General features: G+C 34.5%; 1 protein-coding gene across 1 annotated transcript; it reads left to right on the forward strand.

Annotated features, from left to right (window-relative positions):
* The first annotated feature begins 10 nt into the window (after positions 1-10).
* Positions 11-25,750, forward strand: LOC144453178 (uncharacterized). Its single transcript, XM_078144460.1, has 8 exons — positions 11-179; positions 1,711-1,801; positions 2,670-2,772; positions 3,607-3,739; positions 4,796-4,902; positions 17,594-17,754; positions 23,983-24,190; positions 25,198-25,750. Exons 1-8 carry the CDS (start codon positions 137-139, stop codon positions 25,366-25,368), a joined length of 1,017 nt encoding a protein of 338 aa, XP_078000586.1. The 5' UTR covers positions 11-136; the 3' UTR covers positions 25,369-25,750.
* The last annotated feature ends 450 nt before the right edge of the window (positions 25,751-26,200 follow it).

The raw sequence follows: 26,200 nt of genomic DNA on the forward strand, positions 1-26,200 counted from the left end.
GAAGTACACCTACATGCATGTGTTTCTGTGATTGAGCAACAATCTCGCTGTATTTCGAGTTAACTAGGCCGTAATCACAACATAGGTGTAGCCAAAACACTTATTTAAATCGCTTAGGTTCCCAAAGCGAAGAAAAATGAGGGCAATAGTGCAGCGAGTGATGAAGGCCAGTGTGACAGGTATGTAGTACTGCAGTGTCAGCCCGAGTGCAGAGTGTCAGACGTTGATCGATCGACCCCATGATTCATGATTATGAGAATAATTTTCTGCATTTGTATTCTACGTGCCAACCAAAAGGCAGAACGTTATATATTGCTTGATCCTAAAATTCGAATTTATGAAACCAAATGTTTTCGTACAACCTCAACAATGTACAACCGGTTGTAACATTGATGATGTAAATTTGTAAACAAGACGAACTTTTTTCTTAAATTGATAATTTTATGTTTAGTAGTACTTCATGTTGCGTATTACGAGTAAAGCGTGTTGTATCAAATATACATGTGTGTATATATGAAAGTTCAGTAAACGTAGTATAAATGTGACTGTTAATATCGTTGTTGGTAATGTAGCATATTATTGTTAAAATTAGTAATTAATATGTAATGTGCATATCATCTATGCATGAGTGAAATGTACACATAATTTCAATTGATTAATTCATAGGTTAGGAAATGTATTCATATTTTTTACTGATTCACACATACACATTTGTACATCTTTATATATATAAAAACATAATTCAATTTTTCATGTCAATTAGTTGAAGCCAAGTATTTCATGAAATAGCAAAATTCTACTATGATCAGTGACAGACAGAATACAGCTTTGTTTACAAAAACAATGTGTATAGCACCTAAGAAAGATACATGTAATTCATGATTCACTTGCTTGATTATACTAAATTATACTTAATTTCTTGAGAGCAGTTCTGCCACAGTAATATGTACAGATATAATTGTAGGTTTAAACAGGTTTTTTTTTAAAGTTAAAAGTTTAGCATTAGCTGCAACTGGGACATTTTTTTCACCTACTAACCAAAGATGTGTTCACTAGAAATTGGTCAGTTACTTATAAAAATCAATGTTATCTATAGGTGGTTACAGTGCCAAGTTTCAATCTTGAGTTACAGCTTGGTTTTGAATCTGTCACTATGTTAACACTAGACTTGTTGTAACTGGAGTATCATTTTTCAATCAGATAACTGCAATATATTCAATGGAAGTTGTTAAAATACCAATATTAAAGTAGACATGATGTACATGTTAATCAGTGCTCGATATTATCCGTAAGTCATTGAAATCACGATCGCTGTTGGGGGCGCTGGTTTTTGGTCAAAAGTCAATTTGATTTGATTTATCATGTATATTAGCTACTAGAAATGTGCTTATCTACTGGTGATGCAATATTGTTCAGCCTGTACGATATTACAAATAAGTTATTGCATTTAACAAAACATTTTCAAAAACACATTCCAGTTGCAGCTAGTGCAGCTTTAAAGATGTTTACTTACTTTACTATCATTCAGTTATGACATACCAACAAGAAGGATAATTTGATTCAGAAATAAAAAAAATGAATAAAACAATCTCAACGGACAAAAAAGGATATCACTATCATTAGTTTATCTTTTATAGTAATTACGACGGACTAAACCATAAAGCAGTTTTCAGCTTTTTTTCCATCTCACTGTTTTGCCTTATTTTACAGTTGGTGATGAACTCATTAGCTCCATTGGTAAAGGATTGTGTATACTGGTTGGAATATCAAAAGATGACACACCAAAGGAAATAGAATATATGTAAGTATGCTATGCAAAATTTCAATTCACTCAAAAAAGGGTATTTAATTTGCACCCCCCCAAAAAAAAATCCCCAAAAAACATCAACAACAACAACAAACAAATCAAGATGCTTTTTATCATGACTGAAGCCAAATAGCCTCTTTATTTCCTTGATTTATTATATTCTTTGATCATGTATCAACCAATAGTGAGGATAGCATAATTGCTGCATTCCCATGAAAACAAAGACTTTGTTTTGAAAAGCAAAGCTCAGTATGATCCATGTTTAAATCATTTTGAATGTCACATTATTGGAAATGTAGTCTCATTCCATTTATAAACATATGTTATCACTCATACACAAGTTCTCTTCTTCCACTTTTGATTGAGAGACATATATTTTGAACAAATTACTCTTCCTTCTTCAGCATCTAACTGGATCTGACAGAATGATCCAATTTGCTGGAGGTGGTGAAAGTATGACATTCCAGCAATGTACAATAACATTATTATAAAGAAGTTGGATAACAAGAAAGAAAGCATATACATGTAACTGACAAAAGGACTTTCACACCTGAATGTACTGATGCTAACCTTTTCACACCTCCAGCAAATTGGATCATTCTATGAGATCCTGTGTAGACACTGAAAAAGGACGAGTGACTTGTTCAAAACATGTCAGTTTCCCAATCAAAAGTGGAAGAAGAGATGTTGTTTATGAATCTCAGTGCTTCCATGATGAACATACATACATAGACTCTGGAAATCTGGTCCCTCTCAGTCCCTCTAGGCACTAGTTTGCATCTAGAGCTAAAGGGCTATGCAATCCTTATGTAGTATATGCAATACAGTTCATGCAGCATACTCACTGACCTGTAATCCACAGGGTAAGAAAAATATTAAACTTAAGAATATTTGAAGATGAGAATCAGAAAAGATGGATGAAGAGTGTGAAGGATAAAAATTATGAAATACTATGTGTAAGCCAGGTAAGTACAGTTAGATAAGTGTAGGTTATTCACGCAGTAATTTCTGGATGCACAACAACATATTTCACCCAAGCCTCCTGGACTTCAACAAAAGACCAATCATCTGTCCGGTTACATTTTTTTCATTTGACAAGTGATTGGTTAGCTGATAAGCCCAATGGATGTCGTCAAAATGTCTGGGTACCAAAATATGTTGCTGGTAGCTTCAAAACATTAACTCTTTAGGATGAAAGATGGTGCACATCATTGTCTGTCTATTTGTACCTGTATCTCTGACATGCACACTAGTCACATTCATTCAAATTTGGCACAAATATGACATACCATACTGAGGATATGCACATTGTCAATCTTTAGTTTCACTACATTCTCAAATTTGGATGCCCAGTTTGTTGTTAAAAATGAAGTATTTGTACTATACATGAAGCTCATAAGATGCAATGCATAAAGTTGTCATTTTAGATCTGTGTGATGTCCTTAAAAGCTTATACATAGATTACATTGGACCGACATATGGATTATTTTTGTGAAGCTCATATAACTTTTAATTGAAGGACAGCCATATTTGTCTGAAACAATATTCTTTTGGTAAATGAAGACTTAGTCAGATTTAATATGGGTTGTTTTGTATATATGTAATGTCACAATTGACAAGAAAGATGTTTGATTTCTTAAATGCACAGTGCTGATTGGATGTGATTATTAAATTGAAATATGCATGAATATATATTATATGCTAGATTAAACATAACATGTGAGCACTTTGAGACGATGTTACTATAACACTTAGTAATGATAACCATGATTGACCTGATAGTCTATGCTTGATTTCAGTTTACATTATGCTGTACTTTGAAAGGTAACAAACCAGATTACCATCTAGCTATGGCTGGTGATACATCACAGGCTTTCTATGAAGACTTCCTGAAAGCACTGAGGAAAGACTATAAACCTGATTTCATAAAAGGTAATTTCATAAAAGTGATCATATCACATGCTGAGCACAAGACCACACCCATACATGTAGCAACAGCCAAATGATGGTGTTAATTACAAAGATAACAGCAGAGATAGTCAGGCAAGGGAAGAAATATTTTAAAAATTGACATATATTCACCCCGCAACCATGCCATAGCAACACTGAGACAAGAGTATCACAAAGATATAGACTGCCTATTTGATACACTGATTTCAGTATCCGTAGATGACTCGCCAAACATTTCATTCACATATTCTGTGGCAGCTATTGATGACAGAGCCCTCTATAGGTCAAAGTTATCAATTTTTATCACCTTTATCTACATGTTACACAATGATTTATGTAAGTGAATATCTGCTGCAGGCATTTACTGTCAGAAATAACACCAACATTTTCACCAGACACTTCATTTAACCAGTTATGTGCATAAAACTTTGTCTTTGCAAAAACTATTCACTTATGTGGTAGCACTTGTACTGACTTGTATTTCAGTAGTTGTGAGATAACTATTTTCTGTTTTCCTCTTTTATTTCTCTGTCTTCCTCTATTGGAACAGTGAATGTTTTTAACACAGTCATTTCTGATTTTTGCCATTGATTCTGAGGAATTAAGCATTGTTGTTATAATTACTTCACATATTATATACATGATTCACTGGTATACATAGTAAATAAAAACCCAGGGTGTGTGTACAGTGTTAAAATTAACATGATTTATTGAAGCAACTAAATAACAATTAGACAGACTACACAGTTGACTATAGAGGTGAACCCCTAACAAACATACACTGTGACAGTAGATGCAAGCATAAAATTAGAACAAAAGGGGCAAATGAATACTGTTGCCACAACATGTAATGACAGCAAACTTCTAAAACCTATGATAAGTTGATTGTTAGCCTAATCCCATACAGTCTGCCCCTGTATATGTGTTATTTCTTTCATGAACATCATGGAAAGTATTGATCATTGACATCCCTTGAATTGTTATGTACAGGGTCTCTTATTCCATTTTATACATTTCTCACTAATTTTCCACCCCTAGATGGTAAGTTTGGAGCATACATGCAGGTGAATATACAGAATGATGGTCCAGTCACCATCCAGCTGGATAGTCCACCTCCAAAGGAAACATCATCAAAACAAAAAATTGTGAGTATGTATGTACATGTATGTATGTATGTATGTATGTATGTATGTATGTATGTATGTATGTATGTATGTATGTGTGTGTGTGTGTGTGTGTGTATGTATGTATGTATGTATGTATGTATGTATGTATGTATGTATGTATGTATGAATGTATGTATGTATGTATGTATGTATGTATGTATGTATGTATGTATGTATGTATGTATGTATGTATGTATGTAAGTATGTATGTATGTATGTATGTATGTATGTATGTATGTATGTATGTATGTATGTAATGTATGTATGTATGTATGTATGTATGTATGTATGTATGTATGTAATGTATGTATGTATGTATGTATGTATGTATGTATGTATGTATGTATGTATGTATGTATGTATGTAATGTATGTCTCAAAGTCTAAAGAAATATTGACAGCAATGAAATATTTAACAGTGTTTAATAGTTGGCTATTAACACAGCTACTACATTTATCATGATGTAAGTAAGGTATAAGTGTCAGTAACTACATTCTCTGCCATTTCTGTATTCTCAGAAATTTCTCTAGTCTGACATTTCTGTATTTTATGAGATTTCTCTAGCCTCCTAGATTTCTTCATTCTCTGAGATTTCTCTCGCCTGAGATTTGTTTAGTATTGTTCATTTAATGGTATTAGTACTCAAAGGATACATAGTTTACAGCTCACAACTGTACAGAATAAATCAAAACAATTTACACAAAACCCCTGAAAAAGGGCAAGTAAAAACAAAGACAGGCTACACAAATACAACTTAGCATCAATTTAACAATCTGACTGCTGACGGGACAAAACTCTGAGATTTGTTTAGTCTCTGAGACTGAGTTGTCTAGTCAGAGATTTTTGCATTCTCTGAGATTTCTCTAGTCTGAGATTTCTCTAGTTTCCGACATTTCTTGTGGCTGACATTTTGTGTTCTCTGAGAAAAGTTTGTATTCTTGTGAGATTTTGTGTGCTCTGAGATTCTGTAGTCTGAAATTTAGTATTCTCTGAGATCGCATATTCTCAGAAACTTAGCTTTCACTGAGATTTTATTAGTCCCCCCTCCCTATGGGCAAAGCCCAGAGGGGACTACTACTTTGAGTCCCATCCTTCCGTCTGTCCATCCATCTGTCCGTCCGTTATCACCTGTATCTCAGACATACATGGGCCAATTTCAACCAAACATGGCACAAATGTCAGATGATGCTAGAGTCAGCATATGCATGTCACTTCCTTTGGCAACCTTTGTGATAATGGCAGAGTGGCTGCCATATTTGTTGCAAAAATTAAGATATAGCCAACCAACTCTAGAAACGTAATAGATAGAGACCTTATCTATGCCACATTATCTATGATGAGCTTTCTAATGAGACTTTAACCTTGGCCCCTATGTTCAAGGTCAAATAACCAAAAGTATTCAAACAAAGTATATGTGCGTACATCTTGATGACAGTTATCGAAAATGACAGGAGCAATCTTCAATTCACTCATGGTGAGATCAGTTATGGCAAAATGCCACCATGTCAGGAAAATGGATATTTGCAATTATGAGGAGACATTGTTGGTTGGTTTTTGTGGTATTTCAACATGTAACATAGCAACCCTAATACAGAATTTAGGGTATTTGTCTCAATGACTAAGATCACATTGTATATCAGTCTGTAATAGCCAATAAGTCATTTCAGACAGGAAAACAGGAAATTGAGAATACAGCGCCCTCACTCAAATTGGGTAGTCATCACCTCATACATGTAGAACCGTTTCTTAAGAGCTTTGTCCCTTGGTATTCTGTAGAAGTGTAAAATCAGGGATGCTTTCCATATTGTTCAGACATCGAGGAAAGCAGCAGTGCTCTATGATTAACTGAGTAACCTATACCCCCATGTATACCCCAAGGTACACACAGACAGGAAGTTGAGCGCCACCATGGGAAATTTTGGAAATGCCAATTGTAGTACCGGTAGTTTACACTTACTTATCTCAAATCCATGCATTGCACTCTCTACACATTTCATTGTATGTTCCTGGAATAAACATAATATTACAGGGTGTGAGTTTTGTCTTGAGTCTACTGTATTTATTACCATCAAGTGCATTTCATGGTAAAAAGCATCAATGAAAGATTTGCAGTCTTAAAGGTTGCAAGGTACCTAGGGATGCTTTAAACAAGACATAGATGATATAGCTGTCTTATTTATCCACGTTTCTTACTTTATCTGTCATCTGCAATCACTCTTGACTTGGCAAGCAGGTCCTGCAATATTAGGCCCCGTTTTGACCCTTCAGATTGTTTCTGACAAGTGAGCCCTCTAGAGACGACTCGGGGTGAGTCTTTATGTGCCACTTAAAATGCTTTTCCTGAATTAATTGAAAGATTGATTCTGAAAAAAATATGCGTTTTTTTCTTTAGTGAAGTTAAGTTTATTTTACAGGTTGCTTCACATCTTGTCAACCTTATTTATGGTGAATTCCAATTTTTCCTGAAGTCTGCAATTAAACCATGACATTAAGAGCTTTCTATTCCTGGGTCTTGATCCTCACTCTTCCTGTGACCCAGCTGGACCAGCACTAAAACTCTTTAATAACTGTCATTTCATATCATTTCTGAACATCTCCTTGAAGAACCATTGACCTCATTTCTTGCAGTGAGTCTGGCAGCTCTCTGCCCAGATTAGTTGTTGTGGCCTGCTCATCTCAAAGTATGATACTCTCCAGTTCAACTTCAGATAATGATATATAATGTATTTCACAGCTAGTGTCTGTAGTTTTCATCAGTGAAGTAGGATGGTTAAGAGTCAGACATGTACATTACAATCGTTTTGTATCACCATTACCGTGGTTTGAGTTTTTGCAGTGGTCTTAAGTCCAGTAACCTGAATTTTCAAGTTTTTAGATCAACAAATTCAATTTGCAGTGGTCTCTGTGTGGACCACTAAATGTGTTTTGAAGCAGTATCAACATTCAGCTCTAGATAAAAAGCAAGAAGTATCAATCTTAGATGGGACATAGATCTTGGAGGCAGGTCCAAGATCTATGATTGAATTCACCAGATTGTATATTGCAAAGGAAGTTAGCCACAGCAAATTTTAGCTGAGAATTTTTGAAAGTTTCTAAAAGATACCCATGAAGACAAAAATGGCACATAAAATGAATCTAACATTAACAGACTCTACTAGTGACTAAATATTGACCACCAACATTATGCTGTGGACCAAGAATTTTTTAAACTGATGGTTCATTATATGAATCGTTGACTTAAAAAAAGTAAATTTCAAACCCAGCATGATAAATTAGGACTTAGGCAGCCTGGGCCAAAAATGATAGATTGATATGAACTTGGTATCATAAATGTATTCATGTAAAATCATACATGAAAGCATACCATACCATGTACCAGACCACAACAAAACTAACAACAATTGAAATTAATCAAATTATTATTTTTGATGCTTTTTTTTTTTTTGCTTTTTTTTGAAGGGGGTGTCAGTATATATATAGATGGTTATAAGGAGTTTTTAGATATCAACCTGTAACAGCAGTTGAGGTGCTAGTTTTATCTCAGTCAGCTTTGGCATGGAGGTAGAATGTTTAATAGTATTAATAAGATCCAATGATCGACCTGCAACTCTCTTCACAATCACTAGCACTTCTGTCAGCAGACTCATCATAGACCATAGGGTCTATGGACTCATACATATATATTGTATGGTGACATAGCCTTTACATGGAAGATAAGCCATGGCTTCAAATGTCTATAATAACTTATTTTCAAGGACTACTATAATATCATATTACTTCCTAGTCATACATACATACATACATACATAGTGCCATTGGTCCATCAAACATTGGAAATTTGTCGTTCAAAGAAAATTCAGTACTCTGAGATAATTTTTTTGTGAGTCTGAAAGTCAAAACTGTTACTGTCTGCCATTGTGAAGTACTAGACAGAGATGAATGCCGTCTCCTCTATGAGATCATATACCCCGAATATGAGAACAATGGGCAGTATTACTGTAAGTTTGTATCTGTTGAAGTGGGCTGCTGCTGACAACCTGTTTTAACTTTTGTCACTCTTTTATCCATGCACAGTTGATAGCTTTGCGTTTATTGTTATGAGACATCTAACTAAAGGACAATTTTAGAATGGAGAATTTAGAATCTCCTAAAGAGTATGCAAAGCAACATAAATGTAGCCCCAAACCTGAATGGAAATCTGTTGCATTGTGCGTTTGTCTTTTGTACGTATTCCCAGCACAAAAATGTCTAAAGATAGAATATTGACCTTTGAACTTGTACGTCGATAACAATTTGGTGGGCGGTATATCAAGCAACAAGGCCGATGAGTGTGTAATAAGAAGCCTACATTGTGTTTGTGTGGTCAAAATTGATCCAAGTATCATGTTTATGATATTGATGAGACTGCAGTTTTAATCACCATGTTAATGACTGAATTGTCATGTCAATTTGACCCAGCCTATGTTATAATCAAATAAATTAACTTACATAACCATGGAGATTGAATTAGGTTTTCATTCCATGCTCTCATTAGATGTATTGTATGTGAAAATTAATCTATTGATTTAGTATCAGTTACAAATGAAACCCATGTTGATTTCGTATTTCTATAATTTAATCTGCAAATCTAATTACTTTATCCAGATAAACATAGTTTAGTGTTTTATTTGTATACTGGGCTAGCTACATGTTTTTATAACGATTTGTTGTTACAACTGGATCAGTATGTTTGGAATGCTAGAAAGTGCATGCAGCGCTGACAAGGATAAAACAGTCAAACTATCAAACCAAGCTAACCATGTACTGTTCTCTCTACATTGACTTTCTGTGATTTGTCATGTCACTACGGTGAAGTACAGAACAGTACGAGAATCAAGTGTCCGTTTACTGTCGTTAAAACATTCTACGTCAGAATTCTTGAAATAGCTCGCACATATTTAGAGTGCTAAAGACGGAGTTTCAATCCAGATTCTCACATTATTGTTATCTTATAAGTTGATGAGATTACTCTTTCGTTCTGGACCAACTTTTTCTATTGGTCTGCCGGACAACTGTCTTTCATGCCTGAATTTTAATCTTAATTTGACCCACGCCTTTAAATATCATATATAAATATATATATATATTAGATATATTGTAGTCTTGCCATTACTTTTTGTTTAGGGACATGGTAGAGTTTTTGAGTGATTTGACTTGTGAAAAGCATGTCAGATTTTTACTCCAATATTTTTCAGTAGTGTGTAAGTTAGTATCGCTTTTTTGCTATGTTTTTTTACATATACTTGTATCTGGAATAAAATTATAAACTTGGATTTTAAATAATATATGTAATGTATTGCTGAAAAGTCATCATATAAAGAAATTTGTCTTTGTCGTGCCGAATATTGTTAGATATCAAGTCTGTAGTGAGATCATGATGGCAGTATTGTTTAGTTGTCTTCGACTCATAATCTGCAAGTCACCAGACCAAGCTTTACAGCATCCATTTGTTTCTCAAGTCCTTGAGCAAGATTTGTACAACCATTGTTCCCCACAGTTGTATAAAGCAGGGCAGAGATGTAATAGTGGCAACAGGCAAAATATACTCCCCAGGGAGTTGGGAAGTTGATGATTGTGCAACCATACATATGTGCTAGGGGTAATAATTTTATAGCTTACTTGAATTTTGGGAAGACATTAGAGGGATGTTTATGGATAGTCCAACTCGTCTGCCTACTCTGTTCAACTCGTCCCCTCTTACCCCCCTCTCTACACAATGGAATAGTCTGCAACAGAGAATCTGAAATGAGATTGTACTTCATTGGGGAGTTCATACAAGCACTTCTCATTTCATATATGGTGGTGTGAGTATTGCCACAACAAGTAGAGTAGCCTGTCCGACTGTACAAATATTCAAAATTTAGGATCAGAAATCATCTTAGTCTGCTCAAACAAGAAGTCAAAATGTCTCACATATTTGGATGAAAATATACTGCTATAGAGGATGGGGAGAGGAGAGGGGCTGTGCAGTTCAGTTTATGAACCAAATAAAGTGTGAATAATACGTAAATGATAATAATCAACTTCTGAATTACAAACAAAATAAGTTATCATTTTCACTAAGTACCATATCTGTTACACATGCTTAAAAATTGCATTGATTTGAAGAGACCATGAGAAAACTAAATCAATGATTATGAAGTATGACAAATGAAATCGGCAGTTTATGACTGCCAAAATACCTCTTTCTTACCTCAGTAGATTGAGTACATGAACAAAAAATCTCTTAGAAATTAAATACTTAAAAGTCGCACACACACTTTCATATATTAAATTCTTGTGAACTCTTAATATTCTACTCATTGTTCAGTAAAAAGAGAATGTGTTTCTGGTATGAATCAAATATCGGTTCCAAAAAAAGATTACCAGTTTAATAATAATTTCCGTAGTGAGTACTTATCAGTTTCACTTCACTAGTTCACTGTATTATATTGTGGACATTAACTCCATTATGTTTCGCCAGTGGCAAGCCATTTACAATAACAAAATTACCTTCAACCAAATTATACCTAACTAATGTTGTAACCTGAGATTGATTGTAAACTAGTGAACTTATGAAGTCCAAGGTGAAAAGTTACGTGCTGTGTGTACTTGTACAGTTAGTACAGCTGACAGTGATTCCATGTAGATTTCATCAACACATGCAGTGTCGAATTATTCTCTCGTTCAATTGTAGTTTCATTTATAGGTGTATAGTATGCAGATCAGGATACAGGCTGTTTGTTCTCTCAAATCACACCATATTTCATCATTCTGCATTTTGTTGGATCATGCCCCCCGATGAGATCATATTCGTGATGTCTTTTAATGGGAATCTATACCAATTCAATCTCCCAGCTCATGTTTCATACATACATACATACATAAAGGAAAAGCTATTAACGTGATACTGCAGTGGGTTTATCCAACAATTTTTTTCAATCTGACTGTATAGACCTTAGAACATAACTAGAATTACAGGTGTGCTGCAATGACCTACCTTGTTTTTTAATACAAACAAGTAAAAAATCGATATTATATATTGGACTGAAAATATTCAGAATTGTATTTGTGATGGTTTAATATTGACTGTAACTCAGCAGGGGGTCTGCATACACATACTTTAAATTGTCAATATCTCAAATACCAATCATTTTCATAACCTCGTAATAATCAGGTACAGACACTCCTAATAGTACCGGTAGGAATATTGACAAGTACTTTATCCCAGCAGGACTGTCATTTGTTTATGAGTTACTGTGTGCAGGATTGATTTGTAGCGTTCAATATGGTATGGTATTTTTGTCAATTGGAAGGTGAACAACTTAAACGCAGCATTTGCAAATTAGAGTATGCAAAATCACCATGACAACAGTCTTGCCTTTAATCTCGTCATTCACAAACAATAAATGGTGTATTTATCAAGGCAGTTTTAAAGTAGGTAAAATCTCAGTCCCCCAGGATTTTATATCGAGTTTCTGCCCCCAAATTACTAGTATTCAACAACTTCTAAGGTATAGATATGCAATTTTGTTATGCATTCCCCACCCCACTTTAGGGTATTCAATCCTGAGCAGAATCACTGACAAAATTAGTCAGAATGGAAAAAAAAATCGCCTGATATTATTGTTACATGTTTGTTTATTACTAATGTGTAATAGCCAGTTGACCTGAGAGGCACAATGCATCTATTGTTTTCCTCAACTAGTAACAAATTACAGCAGTCACAGAAAGCAAGTGATTAAATTTTTGTGCAATACCATCAATAATGTAGAGTAGAGGTGCCCCAATTCATCAATAACGTAGGGTAGGTGTCCCAATTCATGAACTCCTCAACAGCAAACTCACCACTATTATTATATACAGATAAAGACTTGATAGAAATGTGTGGTTTTTTGTCACTTGGCTACAACTACTTTATCAAAATGGAGGTGTTTCCACTAAACACAATAGTAAGTTAAACAAGCTAATAAATAACCTGATGAATGATCACCTAGCTGTTTGAAACGAGTATAAAAATACTCCTGAAAGTGCTACTCTTGTCTAGGCAACTGTATGTATAGAGTATGTTGTGAAGTCCTTAACTGCGATGATTGTGTTAGCCGGACAATGAATGCTAGTCACACTCGATTTACTGTAAAGCTAGGTTTTGTAGATTTCAAGTACTCTGAAGGTAAACACACATTAACAACTTTGCTCAATGGAGCCACAAGTGGGTTTGCAAATGACAACACACTTTAATAGTAGAGATCACATTTCATGCTATTTGCACTATTACTATCAAAATAATATGTCTAACCATAGCTGTGTCATCAGTCATGTCCAGAAATATCTGATTCAACACTTTACTTGTTCATTTTGGTGAAAATTTGAAAATTAAATTTTTTTTTTTTAATTTTAAATTATTTTTGTGGGCAGCTGTACAAAGGCTTAGAGAGATACAATCAAACACTATTTTTGTAAACATGTTGACATAAAAGGGACTCATGTTCCAGGTCGGAAAATATAATCTGATTTTCATGTGTGCAATAATGATACATTATAATTGCATTTACATATACTAAAAAAATATTTTGTAATCATCTCGAGTAAATGAAGAAGACCAATATTATTTCATGGAGGCAAACTGAAATTATTTTGACATCAGGATCGCTGAGAAATTAAATTAATATGATTGATATACAATGTATTACTCATTTAAAGGCTCAAATTCTGATGAATTATAATAGATGAGTTTTATCTATTTTAGCTAAAACATTTGAGGTCACAAGTTAGACCGTATGTAACTTTAATCTGTCAATATTATGAGAGTTAAAGTTACACCCAGATATTTTATAACTTTTAATGCTGTACGAAAATAATTGAAAACAAATCAAAACATACATGTAGTACGAGTAGCCTGTAGCCATATTAATTTCCAGATATTTCAGATTTTATCAAGTCAAAACAACACAGCATGGATTCCAAGCTACATGTACATAGTGCCCGGCCATCACGTACTTCTCCCTCACCCTTCACCAAACATCTTACAAAGAATCGGGACAGATCGATTTTCTCTTATCATTATGAGTATTATTTTTATTGATATAAAGTCAATAATATTATTTACTTTAAGGGGCAAGGCGAACTTATTTTTATAAAGTATCTGACTAGCTAGTTGCATGGTTGACCTATTTCAATAGTGTTGATGATAATTCAGCTTAAGCCAGTAACAAACAACACCTGGAGAGAGCTACAGAATGGTCACCACATGCATGGATGCTCACGTCATGTTCTGATTTACATGTACACAAAATGAATTGTGAACCATGTAGCAGCTGATTTCATTACAAAGTTTATTTGACTGGTGACATAGTTAAAATGTATGTAATTTATGCGCCAGGGTTTAACCTCTTAAAAACAAGTGTATTTTATTTGACCATGACATTAAACTTCAAGGTCAAATGAATAAGTTTTTGTTTGCTTATTGATATTTCAACTAATATGAGTTTTAAAGCTGACATCAGTCATATATAGTGTACATCTAAAAGACTGCACATGATTAAAAATGTGGCCATGGTTTTGCCTATGTACTCTTTCAGTATACAAAATGTTCTAAAACCAAATCACAGCTGTTTACCTCACAAAAAAATCATGTGAAGGTATAATTACTGCATGCCTCACAGAAACCATTTTGTCATTTTGACACTTTTTTTCAGAACATAATGATATTTGATTGGCTGCAACCAAATCTGGTTGCACTGCAGGATATTGGGCAGTTAGTACAGTTGTGGTTTAGAAGCCAGATAGGACTGAACAACATGACATATCCTACAGTCTAGTATGTGTCCACCCCTGTGGATCTGTCAACGCCTACTTTCTGTGTGACACAGTTGCTGTTCCTATGCATGTGAATGTATTCCACTCCTACATTCTGTGTGACATTAACGTGAACTAACATATATCTATGTCATTCAGTGTGTGGTGATGGTGGTGGTGGTGGTGGTGGTGGTGGTGGTGGTGGTGGTGGTGGTGGTGGTACAGGGATGTGTACCCAAAATGATGAATGAGTGTGTGTGTGTGATTGACATCTAAGGTTATCTACACAAAGTGATTAATTCACACACAAACCTGTATTTACCTATACATGTTGTTATCTAATAAAACCTTCAATACTCAAACATTCTATCCCAGCACTTTCATCTCAAACTCATTACCAGCTATATAATAGCATAATACATAATATCTGTTGGCAATCAGATCTCTTTTAGCACCTCCAGGACCCAGTGATTGATACCAACAATACATTTTAAATTATCGTCATACAGATCTGTTGTTGTCTTAGAATTGGAATTTTATTCAAAAGAAAGGAAATACTCCATGGAACGAAAAGGAATTCAGCTCTCCGCTCTCCCTGAGGAATCAAAGAACTATATATAATATAATATATATGTATATATTTGTATATTATACAGAAATTGAATCATGAAGTGATTAACAAATTGACATTTTAAGTAGCGGCAACCTAGGTAGTACGTGACATAGACGGTGTTCTATTCATTACCTGTATAACCTTCATATTCGTCCATCAGCCTTGTAATTCTGTAGATATTGCAAATTTGTGTCATGTTTATACTAGGCTCACTGATGATATAATTACGTACAAGTATAGTAATGTAAAAAACGACATATTTTATCAAATTTTGCTCTCATTCTGGTCAATTTTGATAAAAGTGCAGTTTAGATGCATCTGACTAAATTTATATAAAAAGTAAAGTTTTTAGACATGGACCCTGAATCTGTAGTATGAGCTTTTATGCATCTTTACTCCAATTCCAAGTTATCTTTATAATTATTACAGTCATATTCTACTTTTTTCATGAAATTTCAATCAACACATAGTCATCATCAAATGTTTTGCTTTGAGATTTTAGCCTGTAGTTCTACTTTTGGTTCTTTCTGCCAGGCATTTAGAATTGTTGCTAGCAGCTCTCCCAAAGGAATGTGAAACTAGTTTGGTGTCCTATATATCTGTTCAATATAGACCAAATAAAAATCAGCTCACAAAGAAATTCCCCTTGAGTATATTTTAGTTTAAACTGCCAGTACGAGTCTTGCAGTGCAAGTTGATTATTTTATAAACATTACAGAGAGTTAGATATTGTATGAGTCACTGTACAATTTGTTTTAAATATATATGTATTCTATAAATGACTAGCTATGGTACAGGTCATGTAACATTTGGAATTACTGTCATTTGAGGTTTTTATTAGTGTATCATTTATTTGTGATATAGTGTGACGGAGTACCACCACATCATTTATTTGTGATATAGTGTGACGGAGTACCACCATATCATTTATTTGTGATATAGTGTGACAGAATACCACCATATCATTTGTTAGTGATATAGTGTGACAGAGTACCACCATATCATTTGTTAGTGATATAGTGTGATGGAGTACAACCACATCATTTATTTGTGATATAGTGTGACAGAATACCACCATATTGTTACTGACATTACACTTACAGACAGCCAATATCATTTATTTGTGATAAAGCGTGACAGGGTACACATATCACATGCAATCAGTTGTGTTCATTTGTGTTCAATTTCTTTTAAATCACGTTCACAAATAATACAGGCAGGGAGATATTTGATTAATTGTTAATCGTGGAGCGCGTCAATTTTTACTGAATGGCAGCCATTTTGTTGCTAAAAATCAATATTTATTGCATAACTTAAAAACTATATTATATAGAGACTTCATTCAAATGCCTACCCTACATAATAAGATGTGAGCATTTTATCAAGAAGTTGGCCTTAACCTTGACCTTCAGGGTCACTTAACAAAATCAGTTAATTTCTTGCATATCACATGTATCACATATCATATCATTTGAATGTATAATACATGAACACTTCATTCAAGTGTCTACCCCTATATTATCAGGTACAAGTTATCTTTTAACACCTTGTTTCTTTGATATTGACCTTCACTTTAACCTTTTACGGTACACACAACTAAACTACATGGGGGGGGGGGGGGGGCACCCTGTGTCTTCTATGAAGACCTGTTACATTTGGTTTGAAAATGAATCAAGATACAGGGAATTCTATCAACAAAGGACAGATTTATACATATTGATTTTGAAATAGGTGATTTAGGAAATTTTGAAAAAACTGGAATTTGTTTTCATTGGATTCCTGGTCAGAGATATTCCTCGGTAGTATAGGTTAAAATCACAATGACAACATACCAATACAGACCATTAATCACAGGCTTTAGTTTTATGTCATTTGTTGTGTTACCATGGTAACCATACATTCCAGTCGTGCACACAAGATAACTGTGTTAAATTGAGATGATATCCTGCCAAGGAAAGCCGATAATAATCTCCATCATATGTAAACTCACAATTTAGAAATGATTAATAGTTAAGGAAAACTACATAAAACATTTTTTACTGCCAACATTTTGTCACTTTGCATGTTGCTATGACAGCAGTATTAAGTGCTAGGATGTGTTAACAAACTAACATACCAAATTGTCGGAACTATATGAACTTCTTGAAAATGGCTCAAAGAGTTTAAATTTGAGAATATAACTATTAACTCACTTCAAAATTTGAATGTTGATATGTTTTACATTTGTTGTCGTTTTTTCAGCCCAAAACACCAGTAGCTGTAGTGAAACCAGAGGCCAAGAAGAAGACCGTCACAGCTGAAAATGCCGTTCATTTTGTAGACAAAGTTAGATCGAGTTTTGAAGAAAATCCAGAATTTTATGAACATTTCCTCGATATTATGAGAGAAGTCAGAAATCAAAGGTAATACAAAAGATTGATAAAAACTCATCCACTGATACACCATCAAATCCAGCTTTGTACATTCTGCAAAATTTCATGTAAAATTCTGATCTGGAATTTCAGATAATTTATATATTTATAATCATCATAATAATAATAATAATAATGATAAAGTAAGAGATTGTATAGTGCCAAAATCCAAAAATTAAAGCAATTGTTCCGAGGCACTTCACAAAGCAAAATTTAAAATTACCAAAGTCACCATCTTAAAATACAAAAAACTAAGAATAACACATAACTACATTTACCATAAAAGATGACATTGTGTTGAATACTAAAAAGATCAAATAAAGAAAATAAAATAAAGAAAATAAATAAAAAATGAAATAAGAAATAAAAATATTTTAAAAAATTATGTCATGCAGCTAGCTATGCAGTGATACATAATGTATCAAACAGTCATGTAGACAGGGAGAAGTTAGTTGAAGAGAGAAAAACCCTTTCTTTCACCATTTATCACAATTTATCTAGAGGCAATACAGCCAGAATGCAACACCTTCATTTTCACATAATCTTTCCTGCAGGTTGTGTTCGGTACATTTTGCACGGCTGCTAACTAGCCGCGTTGTAGGGTATTTTCAACTTGTTGTTTCCCCAGAGTACACCATGATACTTAAAAGCGAGAACCTTGAGTGGTATTTCTGCTTTCATGCCACTATTTGGAATTGCTTAAAGGAATGCTACATGTTCTTCATGATGATAACACACAAATGGTGGCCATATTTGTTGTAAAAATTCAGAATATGAATTAGTTAGTAAGTTGTCTATGACTAAAACTTGTAATACAAGCAACCAGATGGATTTGAATGGTCTGAACAAAGCTAATTAATGTTGGAAAATTGGGGAAAATATGACTCAGTTGAAGCACAGCACACACCAGTTCTCAGCATAACAATTCACCCCCCCCCCCCACCCCCCAACCCCTGAAGTGTGGAAGGCTTCTACATTGGGTCCCATGTGTCCGTCCATCCATCCGTGTATGTCCACCTGTATCTCAAATATGCATAGCTCAATTTCAACCAAACCTTTAACCTCACCTTTGGTCAAATGGCAGCCATCTTTGGCACAAAATTCATATTTTGTCCAAACATTAATAGAAGCTTAATAGATACTTTAGAGACTTTATTCATGTGTCTACACTCATTGTATCAATAATAAGCTTTCTAACAATGCCTTGACTTTTGACCTTAACCATCTTCAAGGTCAAATAGACATAAAGAGTCACAAAACTTCACATTTTCCCCACTATCAAAGAGTAAACTACACCCATCCAGAATCAGCTTCCATTTGAGACCTTCAAGTTGGCTTTTGACCTTGACCTCTATCTTCAAGGTCAAATAGCCAAAAATCATCAACACTTTGTTTCATGATCACATGATTAAATGACTGATTGGCAGTTATTGTCATAAAATATTAAGAATATGATTTGCTAAGTTGAAATGTTGGGGTATCATCAAGGAAGACTTGTTATTTCTATGAGTAGTAAGTTGGTGGGTAAGATTTGCCAGAGTTCTCCATACGCTCACACCCCAACACATTTTTTTGGAATTTCCCACCAAGCTGGTTAATGTTAATGTCACATGCAGGTATGTAGGTTTCACTAAATTTAAACACAGTCTTTCCCAGGGTTCTAAAAAGAATCCCTGTGAAGCACTTTACATGCAACATGAGTAAATGTAATATTTATGTCAACAACATATGGTATTGACAAGTGTGCTATACCAACATTTGGTGATAACTAATCAAGATAACTACTCATATTTATATATCACTGTTCCTGTCCCTGATGTCTCCATCAAGTCCATTCTGACAACAGTTTCCTTTGTTGTCAGTGTTGATTTATCGGAGCTAACAGCTGACTCAAGTAGCAGGCAACTAGTTAAAATGACACGTGATCCTTCTTTTTATTTCAGAGGGAAATGAACTCTTAGGTTCACCAGCAACAGGATGCATACTTTTTGTACAGGTCATTGACACATATTACTGCCAGCATTAGAATTTACAAGTTTGGTCGATCTGTGTGTCGTCTGTTTTACATTAGCATTGGGTTCACACTTACAGAAGTTAGTTAGTGTATGTAACCGTGGTCATGGGGCCATAGTTTGACGCACACACACAAATAATGGGCAAGTTTAACAATAGCTGAGTACAGGCATAATAATGAACCTAGGTTTACACTTGAAAATGATCAGTCAGCTAGTAAAAGGCCATAATTATTCACACCCCTGTTTCAAGAAGTGTTAAGCTCCTAATTGTGTGTATTTCCCATAATGCCCTGTTCCAGTGTACAATGGGCCTATTCTAAGCCTGATATGCCATTTTTACTACCTTTTGGTGAAAATCACTTCTGTTCCCTAAGAAATGCAGTTCAGATAAAAATCAACCTCACCTTTGTTACTCTGTGCACAAGTTATCAAAAGTTAACCTAAAATCAACCATATAAACACAGAAATGCTGAAGACAAATCTACAGGTTATGCAAGAATAGAGTAGAGAAAAAAATATCGGAATTAACTCAAAATAAACAAAGTGTTGTAGTTTATAATGTAGTGATACACTATCTGTACAATTTTTGTCATGGCCATAGTATAATTTTTGGGTTGTTTATATTATATAACATGGATCCATTTTAACAATAGTTATTTACTTACAAAAACATACACAATAGGTGTCAGATCCACAGGTATTAAATGGGAGAGGAACACAGTCAGTAAATATTTTGACAGACATCAATACTTGAGTTTGTCTTGTTTTCCATAAGGCTTAGAACAGCATTGAAATGTCATGTACATGTAAGATGATATGATAGTTATAGGTGGCTTAGCCTTGAATCCATTCGAATGGGGATTTGTATTTTGAGGTTTAAGGAATCTCTAAGGAATTCAAAACCCCCATTGGCATTGATTCATTGATTCCAGCCTATAGGTTGCTAAAATGTCAATCAGAATATGCTAAACATGGTGGTGGGGGGGGGGGGAATAATCTGTGATTTGATATTGCATAAAAACTGCATTATTTCTTGTCTAGCCGTGTTTTAAAGCCAAAAAAAAAGAGAATTGTTTCTGGTCAGGACATTTTGTCAAAAGTGGTGCAACGATGTTTAGAGGAATACTCCATGACCTTCATGATGATAACACAAAAATGGTTGCTATATTAGTTGTAAAAATTCAGAATAAAAAAAAATATTCTCAACAAACCTGTCACTCAATGTACTATTTATACTCTTTTTATTTAGTATTTTAGAGCAAGTGTGTATGTGGAGCAGATGTCACTTGCTGTTCATGATTGGCTCTGCAGTTGTCTTCACTGAAGTAGGGAGGGTTATTTTTTTGTTTTCCCCCAGATCTGCAGACTACATGGGCTGGACAAACAAACAAATAGATCGATGCAAGTGTACATAAGTGATATGCGTGCTGACCAGAAACAATTCTCTTTTTTTTTTTGCCTAATGAACGTACATTGACTGACATCTTTTTATCAGTATCACAACATATAACTTGTACCTACAAATGAATCAGCTATGTCTGGCTGATTCAATGTAGCAAATACATTTGATGTAAATTGTATGCTTTGCAGACTGCTGGCATTTACTCCCTAAATGTACCAGAGACTGGTTATTTGAACATATAACTTGTACCTACATATCACATCGCAATGCCTAGCTAATTTAGTGTAGCAAATACATTTTTATAAATGTTTAGGTCTCCCTGACTTCTGACATCAACTCTGTTTTAAGTGTATAGTTACAGAACTAGTAGCAATACTAGTCTCCAATGATGGGTGGGGCTGTATACATTTAAAGAGATATAGACAAAAGTCAGCGTTATAAAGAGAAATGAGCTTTGTCAGCAAACATAGTTGTCTTCATATATTTTTATAGTAAGGGTATTTTGTATGTTATGTGCACTTAGGGATGGGTGTGATTTATCAGTTAGGCATAGGTCAGTTATTCATTACCCATGAAAGGAGTGACAAAAAACAACACGTTTAGAAAGTGTATTTTGTGAGTTATGTACACATACAAGATGGATGTGATTAACTGGTCAGGCAAAGGGCAGACATACATTACCAGAGAATTGAACTTTAGACCTGCACTTAGCTGCAACTGGAGTATCATTTTTAGCTCAACTGATCTGAGGTTCAGTAGTGCTATAGGCATGGTAAAGCATCTGTCTGTCTGTCTCGTGTAAACAACTAAACGCCAAAAACCACACGACCGATTGCCTTGGTATTTGGTGGGGACATTAGTTCAGGTGTCGAGTTGGGAAATTGTTCAAAGCAAAATGATCACAATACAAATGTATTATTTGGGTAAAAAAAATGTTGGTTTTGGTCAAAAACCTTAAACCCAGAACAATTTGGCAGATGTGTCTTAATTTCATGGAGTGTTCATAGGGATGTGTAGATGAAGAATTGTTCATGATATGATGATCCCATTGGCAATATGCAAATTAGGTCTAAACAAGTGTCTTTTTGGTAAAAAAATCTTTAATTCCAAAACTAAACTTGGCTTAAATTTTATAGGGATGCATTTTGGAATGTGTAGCTGAAGAAGTAGTAATGACATGATGATCCCATCAGTAATATGTAAAACTCTCATTTTGGTCCAAAACATAAATTTCTAAAACTACCCACTGAATGGGGCTGAACTTTGGTGGGAATGTTTCTGGAAGTGTTGTTCTACAGATATTGTTCACAATACTTTGACACAATTGGACATAGCAACCATGACCATGCCCTTAGCAACAGTCAAATTATGGTGTATACTACAAAGATAAAACCAGGGATGAACAAGTGTGGATGAACTTTAAAAAAAATGTATGCCTAGTAACAAGACCATGCCCATAGCAAATGCCAAATAATCACTTATGTTGCAAAGATAACAACAGGGATGGATAAATAAGTGAATAAACAAATATATGAAGATGTGCCTTGCAACAGGACTGTGCCCATAGCAACAGTCAAATGATAGTTTAGCTTGTAGATCGTACATACATTACCATTATCTGCTGTATTAGAACCATGCTGTAAATGACAAGTATGTGAATGGTGGAGAATAAATCAGGGAAGGTGCTGTATTTACATAAACTTGATAGGGAAGTTTATAAAAGCCACAACCATAAATCATATCATAAAGACACAGACATAGACTAAATATGTGAAGAATGCAGCATCTTCACTGCTGGTATTTATCATAGCCTACACTATACTTCTGCACATAAACATTAAATACATTTCTCACTCATCTCCAGTTTCATCCAATGTCAAATGAGTCCATTGCCATACAAAGTCAAATAAGCCCATTGCCAAGCATTGTCAAATAAGTCAATTGCCATACACAAATTTGATTTTGTGCTATTAAAATTGTATAAATCTTTTTAGCCCCTAACAGATGAAGTCTGGGGACCCAGTATGTTAGTTCCCATGTGTCCGTCCATCTGTCTGTTCATCCATCAGTCCATGCACACCTGTATCTCAAACATGCTTAGGCCATTTTCAACTAAACCTTCAACAAATGTCCAGTACTATATTCCACATATGCATGTCACTTTGTTTTGTGACTTTTGCAATAACGACCAAATGGCAGTCATTTCTGTACACCAAAATACATACATTCACACTATTGCTAAACTTAAAACTGAAAATACCCCCAAATGTACATAAAATACGTAGTAAGCACATTCAAAAACTGATTGCTAATGCAAACATGATTATGTATTCTTGCCAAAATGTTAAACTATTGTTTAACATGTGCATCCTTGTTAACAAGTTTCATACCACGAAAGCAAAAAATATGCTAATTAGTCTAATTTATATGTAGAAATTTCAATTGCGTTACCAAAGAAATATGATTCTAGAAAGTGTCATTTTATTTTATTGTACGAATTATAAAAAAAATATGAATTAAAAGTATCTATTATATGATTATCTGATTGATTACGAAATTGATTTACACAGTAAACCCCCAACCCAAAACCTAACCTCTGACCCCCTTCAACAGAATACTACTCAGAGCCACCATTAAAGCATTTCTTTTAGATTTTCTCAATTCCTCGTCCCTGTACAATTCTCTGAACACGCTACATCTCTTCATTCACAGATAGAATGCCACAAGGCATTAACCACTTAACAATGATCAATTTCATGTATTGATTTGCATCAAGTGTTTTTTTGTATTTTTCTCTTACAGTACGGATACAATAACAGTAGTCTATAAGATCGGCACACTTTTCAAAGGCAAGCCAGAATTAGTTCACGACTTCAACTTATTTTTGCCGAGTAATTACAGGCTATATATTGACTCTGGGTCGAGCAGTAAGGTGACTGTTAGTATTGATGGAGAGAACCCTATACCATTAGATAGTCTGGCTGAACAAATAGACACAAGTGAAGCAAGTGTAAGTACAATGTTTAGAGATTCTATACTTTGTTTGATTTGATATAGATCATGGAGATGTCAAGGAGTGAAAGCAATTTGCATAATTTGCACTTCACTGTCACTTTGATAGGTTCACAGTACTGTGTAGTCATAGCAACCTTTGTCTTACTGTCTTTCTTTCTATATATCTGTCAATGCAATCGTCTGAGTATATAGACGTAGTATCTGCATATGTGCACGTGCATGTGTGTGTGTGTGTGTGTGTGTGTGATGAAGTACTAGTATATTACACTCTGTGTGTATTTGTGCATGTTTTATCTGTTTGAATACTATCTGTCTAGGCACTCATTAAGTGTGTGTATCTGCTTTATCCATATCTCATCACCCCTATGTTTGTGTTTTTATCTATTGCCATTAATTAGTTGTCTTGTTCCATAAGGACGGTGCTACCTGTGGTGAATTTTAATATCCACTCCTATATATGTACAGGAGTCAATGTAAATGGTCCACACATGACTTGACTTGGCAATTCCACATCAGATGAAAAAAGCTACAATATGACACCATTTAGTCTAGACAAAGTATGATTAGTTGGTTTTCATAAAATATTGTTAATTGTAACTGATACCTAATGCATACAATGACTGGTTTTATATTGTAGCCACAGTGTATAACATCAAGCACCAATGTATATAGATTAAAATGGTCCTAGAAAACAAAAACAACATACAAATTCAGAATTGATTTACAGTAATCAATTCTGAAGGAGAATATGTGAATGTTAAGGAGAACTCAAGAGTTAATTAATTGTAAACATACCACAAATGAAAAAAATCTGATTTGTAATTAGCACTTCAGTCGTATCATTATTACCGGGGTATGTGTTATTCTATCATGAGAAACATTATCTCATATCAGAAATACAAAATACTACACAGATATGCAAAATATAACACACTTCACTATCAGAAATACAAACTATAACACACATACAGATATAGGTGATTTTATATTATTTTGTTGCAGGGCAACACTGCAGCAGGAGGTTTTGCAGCATCGAATGCTAGTCCTGATAATGGTCAAAGTGGTACTACTACTCAAACACAGATAGAAGCAGATATTGCACTATTGAATGAGGCTTTATTGAGCCTAAGACAAAACAACTCAGAGATACCCCAACCACTGTCAACAGATTGACATGTGCAATGACAATATCACAAAACATTACCACAGTGAACATAGCGATGTGTGCAATGACAACAATACTACAAATGTATAAGGTTCAGGCTAACACTACAAAGGTGTCCAACATATGTACCAGAGACTCAAAAGTGAACCACAGGATATGCTATGTTTAAACTGGTCATGTTGTAAACACTTCCCTTGGTGTATCCCTCACCAGTTATATGTTATATGATAATGTGTAAAATGTCTTCTGGCACAGGCAAATTTCAACGCTTAAATTATTGTACTGGAATAAGTATTAAAACGTGCATTGTTTAAAAATAAAGTTGAATGAGTTGCTTGAAAGAAAGCCATTAGAGGCTGACATATAGTGGAATCCTTGAGACACAATATACATTCACTATATTGGCTTCCAACGAAGGATTTGATAAATACATGGCTTCTATGGTAATGTTTACCAAGCATGAGTGGAATTATGAACATGGCAAGGTTGAGTATAAAAAGAGAACTGAAACACCGATCGAAACTTACATGATAATTTAAATACAGAACAGTTCCCACTTTCACTACTAAAGGCACTCCTTTCAATAATCACTCTCTTGCCCAAAATAATAACAAATTTTCAGTTTTGTTAAGCAATATTTTGCTTCAGTTTGCATAGCAGTTATAGAATAAGTCTCAATAAATAATTTTTAGTCCCCCACCCCCACCTTCAGGGACTATTGCAATGGGTTCTGTACAACCGTGCTTACTCAGATATGCAATAGCCAATTTCTTTTAAATCATGCACAAAGGTGACATGCCATATGGGACATATGCAGTCATTTTGTTTAGCAACATATGC

This window comes from Glandiceps talaboti, chromosome 2 (assembly GCF_964340395.1).
Source record: "Glandiceps talaboti chromosome 2, keGlaTala1.1, whole genome shotgun sequence".
In the NCBI taxonomy this organism is placed as follows: Eukaryota; Metazoa; Hemichordata; class Enteropneusta; family Spengelidae; genus Glandiceps; species Glandiceps talaboti.

Bases quoted from the DNA above. Each gene is read 5' to 3' on its own strand.
- LOC144453178 (XM_078144460.1), top strand. From the start codon at position 137: ATGAGGGCAATAGTGCAGCGAGTGATGAAGGCCAGTGTGACAG. The intron at 180-1,710 runs GTATGTAGTACT...CTTATTTTACAG, and splicing joins GATGAAGGCCAGTGTGACAG to TTGGTGATGAACTCATTAGC. The intron at 3,740-4,795 runs GTAATTTCATAA...TTCCACCCCTAG, and splicing joins TAAACCTGATTTCATAAAAG to ATGGTAAGTTTGGAGCATAC.